Genomic DNA, 19,690 nt, shown 5'->3' on the forward strand with positions numbered 1-19,690 from the left:
GATGGATGGATGGATGGATGGATGGATGTTACATGTCTGACAACAACTCACCTTGTCTCCACTGGTGCTTGTTTGAAATCAATATATCGCTCATTTGAGCTGCTGCTCATCGTGGACACACAGACGAGTTCAGGTTTAGGAGATTGTTTTCTCTGACGTATCCTGATAAAATATTGATAAATGTTTCAAAGGTCACATATTCAGCGTAACTGTTAAGTTTTAATGCTGACAAAAACTCACTTTGTTTCCTGTGCTCCTTGTTGGAAATCAATATAGCGCTCATTTGATTGGTCGCTCATCACGGACATACAGCTGGGTTCAGGTTCACGGTGGGCTGTGTGGGGTCTGTGCTGCTTCTCTGGGCTTCACACACACAGTTTTACATGTGAATAAAAATGATGGTGCAGTGATTTAAATGCAGAGCTGTAGCATGCAGAAGAGTCCCTGGCAGTAAAGAAAGTCATCTGACCTCTGAGCTTTGGTGATCTCGTCTCCACACAGAGTGGCTTTAGAGGGAGGAGGAAGCTCCACTTTGTTCTCACACAGCGACATCACAGAGTCAGCTGAAGCACAGAAACCTGCAGAAAAAAAAAAAAAAAAATTCTCCTCATTCTGAGTGTCACAAACTCACCGCTCTGAGTGAAGCAAATCAGAGTCAGAGCCCAGCAGTGAACCGTAGGCCTTACTCACCTCTACACGGAGACAATCTGCAGCTTCACAAAGCCATAAAATGAAAGTAAATAATAACCAGGAAGCGATGACGTCACTGCAGGCTTGCTACGACTCTTCTTTTATTCTTTTAAACATGTAGGAGTAATACTGCCCCCTGCTAGGCTGGAGTGGGCAGGATAGGCAGGATTTTTAAATGGGCCAAGAAATTCATCCACAAAAACATAAAAAAGAGCTACTTTACTGTGCTTCATGTCACTCCATCAAAGTTTGCTCATAACTTTAAAAATGAAACTTTTTGCCTACAGTTTATACCGAGTGCCTCAGTTTGACCAAACACTTCACAGTGTAGAAATGTTTTCCTTTTGTTCCACGTGCTACTATTCTTCTCAGTGTCCACAGCAAACTCCTGAGACGTGCATTAAAAATGAAGGCAGAAGTTACAGAGAGGGAAGGATAAAAAAAAACAAAAAACACAAAATTTAAAATTTTGCAGCCACAATAAGTCAAAGTGTGTCTCATAGTTTCACCGGTTTTATTTGTCAGCCAAGCAGACAAATTGTCTCTTCTCCTTGAACTTTGCGTCTGCCACACTAACACCAACACCCAAAACAACTAAGTGCTGTATCCTACCAGACCTGAGTCCACCATCCATCTTCATCCGCTTTATCCGAGGCCGGGTCGCGGGGGCAGCAGCCTAAGCAAAGAGGCCCAGACCTCCCTCTCCCCAGCCACCTCCTCCAGCTTATCCGGGGGAATACCAAGGCGTTCCCAGGCCAGCCGAGAGATATAATCTCTCCAGCGTGTCCTGGGTCTGCCCCGGGGCCTCCTCCCGGTGGGGCATGCCTGGAAGACCTCACCCAGGAGGCGCCCAGGGGGCATCCTTGTCAGATGCCCGAACCACCTCAGCTGGCTCCTTTTGATGTGGAGCAGCAGCGGCTCTACTCTGAGCTCCTCCCGGATGGCCGAACTTCTCACCCTATCTCTAAGGGAGAGGCCAGCCACCCTTCGGAGGAAGCTCATTTCTGCCGCTTGTATCCGCGATCTCGTCCGCTTGTATCCGCTTGACCTGAGTCCACATTAAAGGAAAATCTGTTTTTATGTTTTAAATAATATTACAGATTTGTTTTATGTGTCTCTGTGCTGTATCAGTAATAATCTCAGGCTGCCAGCCCCTATTAAAATTCTCTTGCTCGCCCCACTGCCTGTCAGCCAGGTCAAAGCAAGAATTTATGAACCCATTATTGCTTGAAGTGAGACAAATATAATAACTAATAATATAAACTAATAATATATATTTTTTAACTACATGCATGAGCACCTGTGCCACAATCAAAGCAACACTGCATGAATATTACTGGTCAAGTCAAAAACCATAAACTGTGCACAGTATTGTTTACCTGCTAACCAGAAGATTTTCCATAATAATAATTATAAAAAAAAAATAAAGTTATACTTGCAGAGTTCTTGCAGTATAACGTTAATGCAGTATTTGCTGGGATATGCAGTATTTACAAAGGTTGATTACAGTTTATTCCACAACGTGGCGATGTACCACCCTAAATGACACCAACACGCAGCTGTTTTCATTATTAGGCGTTTTTTCTTTTTCTTAAGGAGGACCTGCTGCAATAGAAACTCTGCTTGAAGTTCCAAAGAAGAACGATTTACATTAACAGTGTTCATTATTAAACTGTTATATGAAAAATGTGTAAATGACTAAAAATAAGCCTTCTTACTATTACAAATTGACTACAGAGTTTCAATTTAATTGATTCATTTTATATTATTTATACAGTGCCAAATCACAACAACAGTTGCCTCAAGGCACTTTATACTGCAAGTTAGTAATACAAAGAAAACTCGACCAATCAACCTTTGATGACAGCAGAAAGGAAAAACTGTTTTTAGCAAAAAGAAACCAGTCCCAGTATCAGGGATGGGGCAAAGGCACGCTATGGAAGAGAGCCACAGATTAAGAAGAAACACTCAGTGCATCGTGGGAAGATTTGTGCGAATAGCAGCTTCATTGAGTTGTGTTGCTAGATGCTGCCCTCTAGTGGGTGTTGTGAGCCCTTAGAGGGAAGTTGAGGTGAAAATAACAAACAGCTTTCACTGTAGTTATGAGAGTGACTTTAGAGCTCCAGGTTCTTATCAGCCGACTGCAGGCAGAAAGTCAACGTCTGTCTGCAATTCTACTGAAGCCAGAGTCTTCGCTTTAGGCCTCAGATATGACATGAAAATCAGCTCTCGTAGCACGTGTCGACATCACGGAGTATTTATCTGACAGCAGGCCCCTATCTCTAAGTAGACGAGCTGTCACATGAATGTCACAATATTCTGAGAAGAGCCAATTCAGAAAAGGAGAGCAGTGTGATTAAAAGCTTTTATTTATGTACAATAAGAAATTTCTGGCTCCCTGTCATGTGGAATGGCAGCGAACATATTTACACATATTTACATGTCAGGGTTTTAAAAACAATAAATCCTGTTATAATTTTAATCTGACTTCAGAGCGAAACGCCAAAGCTTTTAACTGCAGTCTGTGGAAAGTTTGTTAGCAGGACGTTTAATTATAAACTTGTAAAACTCACTTTTCTTAATATAAGAAACACACAAACAAATGTACAAGAGGACGTTAGTGTGCAACACTTCCAGTCCGCATGGAAGGCAACATTTCATGTTATGACTCTGTGGATGTGCCATTTTCAACATAAACAGGATTTTAAAGTACAGAACGAGAGAGCAGAAGAAAGAACATCTAAAACTCATTAAAATGATGCGTTTAATCATTTTGAATATATGTAAGGTACATCCAGTTAAATAACCTACAACCTACAACCATTAAACCTACAACTAAGAGGTAACAGAATATGTTGACCCTCTGCTTCTGTTGAAAATGTCAAACTCATCTTTTCACATTGACTTGGTCAATTGAGCTTATCTCTCTGAGATAAAGTGCAGCACATAAAGGCCAGATAAACACTTCTACATGTGGAGGTTACAAAGTGAAATAGCTAAGTTATACATGAGATCTGTTTAAAAATCTTTTAGCTGATCGTATTCAGTATGAAACATTATGCGCTGATGACTACACATGACATCTATGTCAGTTTTACTCCTCATCACCGGACTTCCTTTCTTTTCCCTACAGATCACCAATCACATGCTAACAGTGCACTACTGTGTATTAACACAATATTACTGTGCACATCACCTCCATACTGACCGTCTTTTGCACAGGAAGTTCAGACTTGCCCCAAAAACAAACCTCGGAGGAACACACAGAGTTCTTTGGTAAATATGCAGCAAAGAAAAATTCAACTTCAGTAAAATTCTGACATCAACATGTCATTCAACTATTATACTACACATAACAAGAAGATACTTTTTGATTTGACCAATAATTGCAATCCACCTGAAACTGATCCAATTTATAAAACTATAAAAATAGCTCCACACAATCACTCTGCAGCACCAACACTAAAATCTTTAATCTCTGAATAACTCAAGCAGCATTGCGTAACATCGCTGGCCACCGGTGTGATAAAACTGTCTGTGTGACTGAGCTAAAGGTTTGATCAGATGACTTACACTGTCACCAGTCTCTCGTTTCAGAGACGCTGGGCTCTATTTGCTTTGTGCTCATTTTTCCAAGTAACTCAGTGTGACTCCTTTAATTAGTAAAATGTGTCCTAAAGACCCCTGAAGAACCGCAGAGAGAGTTCATAGGTCAGGAACATGGTGGAGCTCATTGGGAAGCCTCGGATGGCGTTCACTGATGCTCCCCTGAAGAACACCTGAACATTAAAAAAAAAAAGAGAAAGTTGGAATTAAATATGTTAAACTGTCTACACGCATCTGTTATCATTCCAGATCTTTGGTGCCGTGCTGACAGGAAACATGAGTGAAGGTGAACACAGCCCACAGACCGCAGTGTTACGTTGATTTTTCTTTGGGGACGCTGGCCTGTAGTAACCCAACTCACTGACCTCTGTTCACATCAACAGTCCAGTTTACTTTCTCAGAACCTGACCCCTCCTGATTTCTGGACACTGCGATAGCTTGTCTACAGTTTACAACCTTTGACATTATGAACAGCACGAATCAGACACACAGATGCAACATTTGCTCGTCTCAGGCCAGGACACCAGCCGTGTGACAAATGCTGACCTGACATAACCCCACATAAGGTTTTCTGCAGCATGTGGCCCGTTTTATTTTATAAGAGGATTTTTTTTTTTTTACAACGAGGAGTTTCACTTTTTCATCCTGTACAGGTCTTAGCAAAATTATTAGACCACCACCCACAGTAAGGGTTGTTGCCACAGCTGCCCATAACTAACAATACTGATAATTACTGCAATTATCAGCAGTATGAATGGCCTCTTTCATGGAAATGATATTTTTAATCCTAAAATATAATTCTTGTTGTTGTCCATGTTAGGGTCTAGAAATCTCTGGAGGTGCAGGATGAGTGGAAACACCAAAGGGCAACTTTCAGCAGCATCTCTGACATCACTTTTGGTGTTGGCGGTGACAAAGGCAGGTGTAACAGGCCTTTTAAGCCTCGCTGGGGAAGAGGTTTCATGCCAAGTATCTGAAGAGAATTCTTTCCTTGTAATTTAAATATTTTCAGCAGAAACATTTGAGGAACCAAAAAGTGAACTTCAAACTTCACACATGTGAGAGCATTCAGTCTGCTTATTGGACAGATGTCTGTAGCAGCTATATGGCCCATTGATGCCCAGAGAGTGTCATGACTTACCCATGTGGAGGTGTGTCATTGAGGCTCAGTTTGGTAAGATGTTTGTAAAATTTCTTTTTTCTTTAAAATAGATATTCATACGATTTCAGGGACAACGTGTTGACCCAAGCACACACAACATTCGTTCAGGAAGCCCTGAGATCGGTACTACAGTGGACAAACTTTGTGCATCTTGGTTGATTTCTTCAGGCTGAAGCTTCAGTGTTCAAGCTGCGGTAACTTGTGTGCTCTGCTGGATCCTCAGATACAAAGCTCACATGGACACAGCTAAGTGTCCAAACACAGCGGGTAGCTGAGTTTGCATTGTGTTTTTGCTGTTTGTGTGGAGCCAGATCGAGGTGCTTAAAAACAGTGTTCTTATAGTTTTGGCTGGTTGAAGTCATTACTCACCTGTACTCCCTCTGTCTTGTAGCTGTGGATGATGCAGTGTAAAACTCCCTTGTACTTCCTCTGCAGCTGAGCATCAGCCTGCATTCGACTCTTTACCACGTCGGTTGGTGTGGCTGTGACCCAGGAAATGGACCCTGAGAAAGAGGAGAGAGCTCTGAACTTCCTGCTGATGTCATGGTGCAAGGACTCTAAAACCAGGTGGAAGTCACATATGGAACCAGACAAGGACTAGAGCAAACACATAACAAAATCTCAGACTGTGAAAGTCTCCTCTGATACTGAGATTTTGTCATTTTATTGTGTAGGTCCAAAGATCACAGTTCAGCTTCTGGAACCTTTTACTTTTGCCAAAAATGAGGATCTTTAACCTCCTAAGACCCGAACTCTTCCCCAGCATGCATTTTTAATTTCCCTTTGATATTGGGCATATTGGGGCCCGATGAATGCAAAAACAAAAAATTACCAGATTTTTTTTACCTTATTTTTGTTTTTAAGAAAAATAAGAGCCACATATGAGGATATTTGTTTAAAATTTTGATAGAACAGTAGCAGTATAATGTCCCCGTAAGTGGATATCAGGCCCATGTAGAGCAAAATTGAGTATTTTGGTCTAAATAACCCAAAATGCGATGTCCACATATGTGGACGCCAAGTCCTAGGAGGTTAAATGAGGGTTACAGGGCTCAGCACAAACTTCACAAGCTGCGTTCAGGCGCTCCTTATAACATCTGTAATAGATTCACTCACACAGCCAGCAGTAAAGAAGAAATGACTTGACATCAGCTGATACATGAGTTTAAGGGTCATTTAGACTTTAAGACATACAGAACATAATTAAAACATTTACTGTAACTCATTGTTGAAGGTTTGGAGGAAAAATCATCAGGATATTGTCCGAGTTTTAGTTCAACTACGACGGATTCAGGCCTAATGGGAGGCTAAACATGGCAGCATTTCAGATTTATGCCGTCCAGCTGACCGAAGCTCTCGCACTACATTTTTCACTCAGTCAGATGTTCACAGCTGGCTGGTCTGCATGTGGAGCCTGCTTTAACCTCTGAGACCAAACAACCCTGAAACTCCAGCCTCCGACTCCATGCATCCGTTTGCACCAGCCAGAACTTGATTGGCCTCAGATTAGGGCTGAGCCATATTATACCGTTCACGGTAATACCGGTATAATGTTAGGCAACGATAGGAAAATGAAATATTGCGATTGAATATGAGTAAAACGCGCATGCGCAGTGCCTTTGTTTTCATACGCACATGGCCGATTGTTGAGTGAAACAAATGAACCAGAATTGGTTTGTAAAAATGGTGCAACTTCAGTGATGTGGAACTGGTTTGGTGTTTGTCCGTCAGATACATGACAAAGCACATTTTTTTGCAGAACATGCAAGTGGCCGTCGTTATTGTCGGACTAAGATGCTCTTAAATCTGGGAGTAATCTGGGTCCTAAACTCCATATCCTTCAGGTCAAACGAACACTGCAGCATCACTGAGAGTTAAAAACTGTCTAAATTCTTTCATCTTTAATAAAACGATCAGCATTGCTGCTTTACCAGGTGTAACTATGAAGTTTAACTTCCAGGCATCCATGAAAACAAAATTTATTACATTTAACGGAGTTAGAAGTTAGCAGGAAGCTAGCGGAAGTTAGCTCGCTAGTTTCGCTAGCATGTTCTGACTGAGAGACTAGAGATTTCTGAAAAAAATCAAACGTACAGCTCTGCTATCACTTCCAACATAAATGAAGACAGGAAACTAAACAGCAGTGACGTTTGTAGGGTTACTGAAGTTGGGCTAGCTGGTATATAATGATGTGCTACGTGATCGCTAGCGACACAGCTATGTTAGCATAATCATAAACAGTGAAGCTGGAGGACGAACACTAACACTTTTCCACTTATAAAAGTTAACGTTAAGGTTCCTGATAGTTAGAGACAAATGCAATCGCATGGCAGGATGCTGTAAACGGACCAAACTTCAGTCAGGAGAACAACTGAGATAATCCATCCACAATACGAGGTTAGTCATTAATATACTGCAACAACATGGGAATAGAGCAGCTGCCAGAGAATTCAACATTAATGAATCAATGGTACAGAAGTGGAGGAAGCAAGAAGAATGAGTTTAATAAAGTTTGATTTATCTGACTGCTTTGTTTCGCTTAATGTGCCTTATAATCCCGTGCACCTTATGGTCCGAAAAATACGTACTGCACACTGCAGTTTAATGTTGCAAAGCACCTCTTTTTAACTTCAGTGGATATTATACATGGTTATGCTCAGGATATGTCAGCCCATTTCTACTGGAAATGCCTTTTGGTTAAACTTTCAGCAAGGAATTTGCATTTGCACTGTTACATTTTTATAAAGCTTTAATGTACATAAAAACCAGCTTCTTGTTTAAGTGAAAATAAATGGAAGGTTGTCTTTTTGCGCTAGTAATGTTGTGGAGTTGTATTTTGTCTCGCATCAATTATATCGTCAGTTATATCGTTATCGCAAATTTTCAAATATATATCGTGATAAATATTTTTGGCCATATCGCCCTGCTCTACCTCAGATGTGTTTGCTCATATTGATTTCTTGCTATTGCAGTTCTGTGGAACCTACGAATGAACAAAGATAAGGTCACATGTACAGTCTTCACCAGGTTAATAACAGCCCATGGACGTCATTCAGAGGCTGGTCAGACAAACAGAAACCACCCACAGTTCAGTCTGACCTGCTCGGATCAATACTGGCGTTTATGTACAGAGCAGAAGGTCTGGGACACAGCAGGGCAATGATGTGTGTCAGCAGAGGAAAGTAAAGGAAAAATAAAAGGTACTGAAATAACAAAGTTACCTTTAGTTCTGGATTTTATCCCCAAACCCTCTGAACCGAATAATAACAGTGACCTATTTACAGCCAAACTGTCGGAGGCAATGATTCTCCACATTTTTGAGGCCGTTCCAGTTCATACCTTGTTAACAGTGTGAACATTACAGCTTGAACCAAGTTTAAAAAGGACTTCATCACATTTTAGCCTCAGTGTCATGAATTGTTAAAATAAGACACAACTGAAGAGCTGCGACGTTTCATCAATAACTGAATCAGAGGAGCGAGGGCAAAGATAATGTGCAACTTTAGTTTTTTTGGACATTGAATAGATGCTACAGTGACTTAATTATGTAAAAGTATTGATCAATAAGTATCAATAATAGCACTGATCTGACCCCAAACTAAAAATATCTCAGACTTTATGTGTTTTCTGTCATTTTATATAAGAAAAGAAAATGGTGTCAGCTGTTGTTCTACAGTACAGTTTCATCCGAGTCTATCAGTTCATAAACAACATAACAACAACTGTCAAGAATCGGCTTCTACAACGCTGATAGGATAGAAGGGAAAAAAAACAAAAAACAAAAGTAACATACTCAAAGATTTATCACTTAATGGAATTACTGGTTTGTCCGTGCTCTAGTCCCATCTGACAGACCAAGAGTGATTTCTGACCATTGTTCAGAAGTTCTTGATTTCTTGCCAAATTCCTTGTAATTGGGGGTTACTGCTGGCTCTGGTTGTGCAACAGTTTGGTTTAATCCCGACTGGCATCAGCGGAGGAGTTTACTTATATCTTATTAATAATTAACTTTTATTATCTCTGTGAGGTTCTGCCAGTGTAACTGATACAAGTAGGGAAATATAAAGAGGTTTTAGCAAAAATACGAAAGAAGAAAACCTTAAGATCTATTCGCTTTTATTCTCAAATGTTCAGCTGACATCGACCCCCTCTGGTTGATTACTAACAGAAGGACAGCTCTGAAGAACAAGGTTATGTTAAGGTTAAGGCAGACACTTCAGAGTGTGTGAAGGTCTCAAAACATTTTCAAACGTGTTGGACTCTGAAATAAAACCTTAAATAAATAACAAAGGTCTTAATAGCAGGTTTAACTGTGCTCTGACTGTGCACCTAAGGCTCGTCTAATTCTTCTACCGCTGCAGCGCTATCACATCCAGTCCAGTCAGGCTCACATTGAAACTGCCACTTCAATCAGAAACACGCACTTCATTAACCTCCATGTTAGCACTGACTCAACACGCTGCTCTTCAGGACAGCGTTGCCACGCCCCTCGTTAAAGGGTCAGAACTGCTGCATTGATATCACAGGTTAATGTTAGCTACTGTGTGTCCTAACAAAGTCATCAGCTTCCTCCCAAAGACCCAGAATCAGCACTTTGAGTACGGCCAGCTGTCTGTTCACTCCTTTTCTCCTTTGTTGTTAATTTGGTGCACAGTGACCCATCACCCAGCTCAGCGGTGAGTGGACGGGGAAAGAACTTCCACAAATGTTTTCCTGTACATCTGACTCACAGGTCTGTGGCAACAGGCATAAATTTAACTGACGTCTAAAGTCACCAATAACTCAAACAACGCTAATGACACTGAAAATATCATAGGAAACTTTGTTTTGGTGACATTTACCTGCCAGTCCTCCTGCCAGCCAGATGGAACATGGATGTGGGCTCGAAGTGTTGTCCGGCCTCAGCAGGTCGCAGAAGATGGCGTAAGGGATGAAGTAGAGCGTGTATCCGGGTACGTCCCTCAGGATCATGGCTCCGGCTCCTCTGTACAGGCCCTGGAGGCCCTCGGTCTGCAGGATGCTGCTGATGCAGTGGATGGGCCCTCGGTACAGCTGCTGCTGGCTGAGAATGCTGACGGAGCGCAGACGGATGTTGGTGCCATTCGACATGTTGCCCGCAAGGTGGAGGTTCTCTGTTTAAAAACCAAAAATATATGAGAGTGAAGTCAGTGAGCAGGTTAGTTAGGGATCTGCTTCATCCAGTTTGTTCTCCTCTCCGTGTCCTCGTCTCTGGGAACTTTAAGCAAAGGTGTTTCAACTTCAGGGGATTTTCAGTCTCAGCAGAACGTTTTTCAAACTTTTTTGTTTCTTTCTCACAGTCCAAAAACGTTGGTGTCTGAAACACAGGAAGGTGCTCGAGTCTTTCCATATCACGTGGAAAAGAACCAACCGACAAACACAATACCATTAATATGTAGCAGTCCTTTTACATTAGAGTGAAATGACTTTCTGTTTTAGTGACGGTGATCATACCAAATATTGGGCTTAGTAAGTCAGTCATGCTAATCACAGTATGTAATGCTGAGTTTACAGTGAAATGGTTTCCTGATCCTGGCTGAACTCGCTGACACTTTGCTCCATCATAAAAGAGTCGGCTCTATTCAAAGTCAAGTCCAAAGTATCACTGAGGAAGATAATGAAAGAAATGTGACTAATCCCAGTGACCGGTGGAAGATGTATGAGCCTGCCAAACACTGTAAACATGTAGAAAGCTATAAATGTCTGACTGGAATCCCTCTGTGCTCGGCTTTATTATTTTATTGTTTAACAGAAAGACGCAGGCCAGAAATCACAAGACCAAGAAACAATATAACGACAGAGTTTGTATTCATGCAAGAATGGGTTCCTAACTGTGGAGAAAATTGACATTTAATCCTTAAATCCATCATTCAAAGGTCCTAAAAATGCTACAAACACAGAAAAATTTGATTTTGTTAGAAAAGAAAAATCTTTGTAGACAATATGACAGCACACTTAAAGACCAGGACCCTCTACCAGCACTGCATCGGTGCATATGAGGGATAAAGGGTTAATAAGTAGAACTGAAGGGAAACTGTGTTCTTCTAATGGCTCAGCTCCTCAGATCTCTTTTAGATGAACAGTTACCTCTCTGGCAGCTGTTTATGGCCACTTTCATATTAAACGTTCTTTATTAATATTTACCATATGCTGTCAAACATCCTGATACACTTATAGATGCTGTAATGTTATTCTGTGTATCAGTGAATATCAGCATGTAGTTATAGAAAAGATGACACGAGCAGAAATGTTTTCTGAAGCATGTTTTGATGTCTGTGTCATCAGGACTTATTCATATTGAGTTCTGAGGCTATGTTACCGTGACACTCAGTCTAGATAGGTCTTGCTCGATTTAGATAATAAATAAAAAAGTAAACTATTTAAAAAAAAAAATAAAAAAAAAAAGTACTCCTACTGGCAACAATTCTGCAACCAGCTGGTGAAGTGTGACTATCAAAGACAGCAGCTCGGCGAGAACTTTGTATCCCCAAAAGCTCATGATGTAATAAGAAGGAAACATTGCAGAACAGAAGCTGGAGCTGTGTCAGCATTTCATGTATTAATGTCATCTGATGAACGCCACATGGCAGTTTGTGGCTGGCCGGTAATTAACGAGCAGAAAGGGCACAGCTTAACTCTCTTTGATGCGATCCTTAGTCAACTTGTTCTTTTTGAAATTTTAGAAAAGAACGAGGATTAAAAACAAAGCCATTATTTGAGCTTCCTCTGACAGAGGTGTATTTGGGACAAAGTTGTTACTATGCTGACAAGGCTGCTTTTTATCTGGGCGTGTGCTGTCTATGTGCCAAAATCTTAGAGAAGTTAAAAAAAGCAAAACTTTTTTTTCAAGGCTAAGATACAAAAACAAAAGGTCCCGACCTGAAAAAAGTGATCCTCACGTTACCTGCTAGAACCATCTGCGTTTGCATTTGGAGTCTGATCTTAACCAAATCCACTGGAGCTCCCAGGCTCACAGACATCAGTCCGGTCAGCATGCTGGCCATGGTCAGGTCCAACATGCTGCAGGGATGCTGCCCGTCACCATAGCGATAATTGCTTATGAGTCTTTGAGTGTTACTGAAGAAGCCAAACACGGCCGAGTTGTAGACCGTGATGCTGGCCAGGGGGAAAGACATGCCCTTAAAGAATCCTGTGACCTGAAAAAGAGTCGAGAGGGAAGCAAGAAGGTCAGCACAACATGTGAAAAAAACATACATATGCACGGGTAAAAGCAGGAAAAGTGTGGAGGGAACAGTAAAGAACTGTAAGTGAGGCGTTTACACTGATGACATGCACAGAATTAAATACGGGGTGCAGCTGCTGCCAAACAGTATGGAAACCTTTCCTCGGGCCAACCTGAGGAGGCGGTTACAGTCTGGGGAGACATATGCTGGGAATAAAACATAGCTGAATAAATCATGTGACCTCTGAGAGCAGCAGGCCTGTGATTTGTAACGGACACACCGAAAACTTCTTATCATATGACACCCCAAAGAGATAAAACCGATAGATGCAGCTTAAATTCAACCTTTTGCACATATTTAGCCTCACCTAAATGTATTATTTTTCTGTAAAATAAGCTGCTATCATCACTCAGCTGGTTTAAGCTTTTCATGGTGGTGGTAAACAAAAGGTCCAGCTTAAAGCATCCAGCTGGGAAACTGGGTCACAGGAGAAATAAAGCGACTGGGAGCTGTGGAAACAACTTAAAGCGACAGAATGACTGTGGATGTTTGTATATTGTGCAGTGCTGGCTCTGAGCTGAACGTGGTTTTAGGTCCAATCTATAATGAAATGATTAACTCGATCTTAGGCTCTGAAGGACCACATTTTGTGTCCAGATCCTATAAATCTGTCCTAACCCTGGCTCTGAGGGACTCTGATGTACTGACTGGAGTTGTGTGGAAAAACACTGGGACAGATACAATATATCCAAGTTTCTGATTGCTGCCCAGCATTTGTACTGCCATAGCTTCAGCCAAGTTAAAACACACAACAGAGCCAACAAAGCATTTGGTTAAATATACTGCAGGGTGAATGAAAAGCATATTTTCAAAGCATGTCAGATAACTTATTACCGTTTATACTGTTTGGAGCGATGCAGAAATGGAGGAAAGAGAAGAAGTTTGAATGTTTACCGTTTCCTTCCTGTAGATGGTGAGGATGCAGTGCAGAGTGTTTTTGTAGCCATTCCCTGCCTGGAGCCGAGTCTGAAACAGTGCCACTGACTTTATTCAAACAAGCAATTTCCATATGAGGAATAAATAAAGTTGATTTGGGGGTTTTTTCCCCCCAAATGTGAAACATAGGTTTTCAGATTTCTTATTTTGGAGTTTGTTGGACAAAAATATTCAGGCTTTTCACCTTGGAGTCATTGCACACATCTCTGACTAAAGACAGTTCATAACACTCACACTGGTTTTGAGCACATTCAGATCATTTCTGATAAATGCTTCCTTCCTTAGCTGCTACACATACTAAATTATTTTTGGCAAAAGAAATATGTGACATCAAAACATGAATTCAATTATAATTATAGGGAAAAAACTGACTCTGTGTGTCATACAAACACAGATCCTGATTTGTAGGATGGATAAGGACGTAAATAAAAAAAAAAAGTGGCCCAAAAGAATGTGCAACAGAGTGTATATGACTTGATGAGCTGCAGGCTTGATCATTTTTATAACAGCTATAACACAAAAGTGGAGGAATGCTGTAGTAAAATGATTCCAGAGGTCTGACATACCTTTACTGTATCCAGCGGATGGCCAACAACCACACTGGAAGCTCCTGCAGCCAAAACAGAAAGAAAAGAGGAATGAAGCACAAAATGCCAGAGAGAGAAAAACAGAGACAACTTTCCACAAAAATCTCAAGAGTTTTACTCATAACCAACATGCTGAAAGGCAACGTGTCTCAGCCAAAGACTAAAGCGTCTTAAAATGTTTTTACTGCAGGACATCAGACCTGCATGTTTGCAGTCAGGGCTTAAAGTTTACTTCAAATGAGCAGCCATCACAGGGGGGAACGCGAGCTACTGTGTGTGTGCATGAGTGGGTATCAAACACACACAACATACATGCCACAGGATCTCGCTCAGTTGTTGCCCAGATAAGAACCAGGAGTGCATGGTCATCAGGACATGAATATTGTATCAATGCAAGGACACCAAATATCAAATAAAAAAAACAAGAGGGTTTGCTGCACGCACCGCCATCAGGAAGCAGAGCAAACGTAACATTACATCAAAACCATCCACACACAGCTTGATGAAGGTACCTCATGATTATTCCACCTTCTGTGACCAACTGGAGTGTGGAGACTAAATAATTACCCACAGCTTGAAGGTGTTGCACACTGAGCAAGACTTAGATCACATGGTGACGGCACAGGTGGGCCGATAGAAGCAAACCTTTCTGCAAACAGTCACAGTCTGACTGGATTTTTAAAGGTTTTTAAATAACTTCTGTCTAATTTATGAATGCAAACAGACTGACAGCATGCTGCCACCAATCTGAAAGAGTCTTTATCATCGAGCACAACTTCAGGGGACTAGACTCAACTGGCTGCCAGCTGCTGGTATTCTGGTTATACTGCTATAGAACTGGAAGGTTGGTCGACATATTGCAAATATTAAAAATCACAGTGATTTCATATTGAATTGGTGCTTTGTTAGCAGTGTAACCCAGCAAAATTTATATATTTAAAAAAAAAAACCAAAAAACGTCAGTTCACCTTTGCTGTGAAGGCAGTGAAACACAAAGTGAAGCTGCAAATGAGGCCGGACATGTTTCTTAACATTTTATAACATTCAGGGAAATCTGTGAGATATTCTTTAAGGTCTATTTCTAGCTTTCTATTCTTCTTCTTTCTTTCTTTTTAAATTTAAAGTTAACTGCATTTTGCAAAGCAGCCAAAAAACGTGAAATCTTGGTGATGACAGAAAAATGCGCCCCTGGACACTGTAGTTTAAAATCAGATTAGAAGTCCTGCACTTGAACCAAACTTGTGAGGTTTTTCTGAGTTCATCATCGGCCTCCAAAAAGCTTTTATTGATAGGATCACTGCTATTGCTTCAGCTGAACATTTGGAGAAAAGAAGTAGGTCTACATAGATTTCCGGCATCAGCTCGTTGTGTAATCTTTTCTTTGTGACTGCAAAAGCTCCACGGCTGTGACTCTGACATCATAATAATGCAATGTCCAACTGGCAGCATGGCTTCACATTGCAAAATAAAGCTTATCAAAATTAATTAATAAGCCCAGAGACTGTCTTAGCTTTTCAGCTGGAGCTAGTTCCCATCCAAACCAGACTTGCTGAATATTAACAATGTCAGGGTTTTTCTGTGTTTTGTATTACAGCTGGGATTTAGAATATCACTATATGACAGCTTAAACATAATGTGTTTTTGCTTTTTTGTTTTAATTTGTTTTACATCTTTTTATCATTTCAGTTTCATAGAATAATTAAAATTAATAAAGCCCCTAGCGGCTAGCCCTGACACAGCACGCATTAAGCTTGGAAAAGGCGAATTTTTGTCCTTAGAATAAAAACGTGCGCAGACTGAATCCTGTAGACTGACCGAGGGGAGAGAGCAATCAGCGAGCAGCTTTCCGAGTAAACGGAGGCGGTGAGCCTGCGTTGCAGTGACACTGTGGGAACATGAGAGGTTCGGGTGGGGGTGGGAGTCTGCGCAGAGCCTCCACTGTTTATCTGGATGAGGATGCACGCACATGACGTTTTTTCCCCTGATAAACGTGTTTTTACAGTACAACAACGGAGGATTGTGCGTATCTGTGGAGCTCTGTGTGAAGCTCACTGGACCCAAACAAACGCGCTGTTGAGCCTCCCTCGCACCTCCCACCCATGCCATCTTCAGTTCGCCCCCACACACCCCACAAAGATCCACTGAAAACACGCATTGACGGAGTGTCTGACTGAGGAACTCACCTGCAATCCATCCTGCGATGAAATCATCCACGCGGAAACTTTTGGAGGTCTGCATCTTCCACTCGGAGCTGCTCTGCGCGCCCCACGCCAGTAATCTCACAGTCTGCGCGCTCTCCACGGGACAGAACACTTACTGCTGCCGGTGGCTCCCGCTGATCACGTATCGGCCCAAACTTTTTTCACAAGAAGGCAAAAAAACGGCTTATAGAAGGTAACTCCGGGAGTTGTCACTAGCAACCAATCAGAGCAAAGCCTGAATCTGTGAGGCCGTTCTGCTGGCCAATCAGGAGTGAGCTATCCAAAGCTATGCGGCCTATAGAGAGGCCGGGATGGAAATGAGCCATGAGGAAAGCTGAGCAGAAAAACAGATACTGCTGCACATTTTGACCTTTCTCCTACTTCACTTCAGCCTGCCCAATAAGAGTAAAACTCTTAAAGACCGACAAGAAAAAGTAACTTCCTGTATGTGCTGTAAAATGATCATCATGGATGTAATTAAAGCAGCTTGTGCTTATATTGATCTTCTATACACTTCATATATATGAATGGTGGAGTGTGATCAGTGACACAGCTGTGAAACAGAGCTGCACTCAAACAGACTGAGCTGGATAAAAATTGTCTGCTGAAGGGAAAAGTAAAAAAAAAAAAAAAAAAAACAATAATAAAGAGAACATCACAGAAGGTGTTTGATGAAGATCTGATTTCTTTAACAACAAGAAGGGTTACAACAGGGGTGGGGAATTCCAGCCCTCAAGGGCCGGTGACGTGCAGGTTTTAGATCACCCTGGTTCAACACACCTGAATCAAATAATTAGTTCATTACAAGACCTTTGGAGAACTTTAAGACATGTTGAGGAGGTAATTTGGCCATTTAAATGAGCGGTGCTGGATCAAGGACACATCTAAAACCTGCAGGACACCGGCCATTTGAGGCCTGGAGTTTCCCCACCCCTGGGTTACAAATTGAAGACTGCAGTTACACAAACTGCTTATAAATATGATTTCAGTTTTATTTTTGTGGCATCAACAACAGTCACCTCGATGAACTTTATACTATAAGGTAAGGATCCTCAAATCATATAACAATACATTGACCTCAAGACGTCACATGATACGGTGGGGCTAGGTTTCACAGCAGGCTCATCCTTGGCTGATTGTGACCAGTGCTGGGGAGTAACGGAATACATGTACCGCTGTTACGTATTTAAAATACAAAATATGAATAACTGTATTCCGTTACAGTTACCATTTAAAAAGGTGGTATTCAGAACACAGTTACCTGTTTGTCCTATGTTAGGCTGTGCCCTCTCTATTTTTGGTAATTTCACGCCGGTGGAAACCTAAACAAAACGCGCATTAAGAGGGTCTAATGCCTGGGTCTCAATCTCGCGGCCCATGTCACCTCTATTTGTAGCCCACAAAATGACATGAAGAAATATAAAAAAAAAATATTCACAAAAATAATTTAATAAGAAGGTAATAGGCAGAGTGTTACAGGCATAGCCCTAAAGAATGTAGCCTCATAGGCAGTGTAGTCCGTGCTGCATGGAGAATGGACTGCCGTACCCGTTACGTGTCTGTGAGCGCGAGGAGAGAGAAAAAGGACAGTGGAAAAATACGAGTTGTCACCGGGCCTGACGCGCCCAGTTGTATGTAAGCTATAAAGACTCGATGGACTGTACAGTTTGTTCGTGTTTTCCTCCGAAACAATAAGTTCCATTGGAGCAGCCTTTCAACGCCTCTCTCTGTCTCTCGCTAGCAAATTTGACCCAGACAACAAAGTAAAGCTAGTTTTCAGCTACAACCCGACGTATTAGCTAGAGGTCACTTTACGGTTTTACGCCTTTACGGTTTGGAGCAGTGGACCTGTTTTATATACGCGCGGAATAGTTTTCTATACGAGATCGCTGCAGAAAGTGCAGCCTCCACCCTACTGTTGCTCATTTTATATTAAAATTTAAAACTCTAGTTGGCATTGGTATGGCAAGTAACCTTCAGTAATAGTAATAAATCACACAGCAATAGTACATTCATGTAGTTGTAAAAAGCATGATAATATATTAAGTAATCCAAAGTATTCACAATACGTTACTCTCACTTAGTAACGCAACGGAATGCCTTGCAAAAATACATTTTGGGGCATGTATTCTGTAATCTGTAGTGGAATAAATTTTAAAAGTAACCTTCCCAACACTGATTGTGACCTACACCCGTTTTCACACCTTGGCTTGTGTGATTAAGTAAAGGATCAACAGGGGGTTCATGACCCCCTTGGGGGACACTACGACTTAAATCTGGGACTCTCCACCATTTGACCTTAGAACTGAAGAAGCTTCTCAGATGAGAGGTCTTCAAGCAACTTAAAGAAGTCCAGACGCTTTTCTTTCCAAGCTCTTTAGACAACAACACAGAGCTATTCAAAAGGTGCAATGCTGAATGCACAACGTATTAAAAAAACGGACTTATATCGCATAGGCCACAAAACATCTCAGTTCAGATAAAAGTGAAAATGTATTCGGCCCTGAAAATCTTAGAAATATGGTATCTAACCAGATGCTTAATCCAGATGATAGCTTGACCTCCAGCAACACTGTGAGGAACCTCAGAGTCCTTTCTGAGCAGGATATGTCCTTCAATGCACATATTATTCAAATATGTAGGACTGCTTTCTTCTATTTGTGCGATATCTCTGAAATGAGAAACATCCTGTGTCATAGTGATGCTGAAAAACTAGTTCATGCATTTAGTACTACTTTACAGTATTCCAGCGTTTACATGATAATGGCCATCTCTGAATTGAGGAGAAGGGAAATCTGTCACGAACTTACAATGCTGTGATTATAGCCAGCTCTCTGGGAATGTTATTCATGGTTGCTAATCAATGGTCACAACAATTTGCATATTAATGACCATGAAACTTGACCTTTAGTCATGGTGCTGGTGTCAGCCGTTATGCAGAAGCATTGTTTATAAGGTTGGGGAAACCTGCAGTCAGCTGACTGATGAAGTCACTCAGATGTTTCTTCCACTGAAAATCCAACATCCAGATGAGCAGAAACAACTTCCTGTGTATTGTAACTCAATGTTATAAGGTCACTCCCATATTATCTCTCATATTAGCTTCTTTTCATTGGTTCCTTGCTACATTCAGAACTGAGTTCAAAATCCTTCTCCTATAATTCAGAATCCTGAATTATCCTAACAGAGCTCTTCACTCTCGCACTGCAGGCTTACTTGTTGTTCCCAGAGTATTTAAAAGTAGAA

General features: G+C 41.3%; 2 protein-coding genes across 2 annotated transcripts in view; both read right to left on the reverse strand.

Annotated features, from left to right (window-relative positions):
* The window catches only part of LOC102312298 (NLR family CARD domain-containing protein 3), a gene marked incomplete at its 3' end in the record, with an annotated part of 8,714 nt that extends 7,394 nt beyond the window's left edge, over nucleotides 1–1,320 (reverse strand). Inside the window, 4 exon segments of the mRNA XM_005949905.3 lie at nucleotides 52–162; nucleotides 241–363; nucleotides 470–578; nucleotides 691–1,320. Coding sequence (XP_005949967.2) covers nucleotides 52–162; nucleotides 241–363; nucleotides 470–552 — 317 coding nt within the window.
* A 1,721-nt stretch (nucleotides 1,321–3,041) lies between these two features.
* slc25a48 (solute carrier family 25 member 48) lies at nucleotides 3,042–16,741 on the reverse strand. Its single transcript, XM_005949904.3, has 7 exons — nucleotides 16,427–16,741; nucleotides 14,223–14,266; nucleotides 13,615–13,686; nucleotides 12,381–12,633; nucleotides 10,300–10,590; nucleotides 5,828–5,961; nucleotides 3,042–4,469 (listed from the first exon to the last, which is right to left on the reverse strand). The coding sequence occupies exons 1-7, from the start codon at nucleotides 16,479–16,481 to the stop codon at nucleotides 4,365–4,367; spliced, it is 954 nt and encodes a 317-aa protein (XP_005949966.1). The 5' UTR covers nucleotides 16,482–16,741; the 3' UTR covers nucleotides 3,042–4,364.
* Nucleotides 16,742–19,690: the final 2,949 nt, after the last annotated feature.

Source organism: Haplochromis burtoni, unplaced genomic scaffold, assembly GCF_018398535.1.
Source record: "Haplochromis burtoni strain Fernald_Lab_line unplaced genomic scaffold, NCSU_Asbu1 Contig_727, whole genome shotgun sequence".
In the NCBI taxonomy this organism is placed as follows: Eukaryota; Metazoa; Chordata; class Actinopteri; order Cichliformes; family Cichlidae; genus Haplochromis; species Haplochromis burtoni.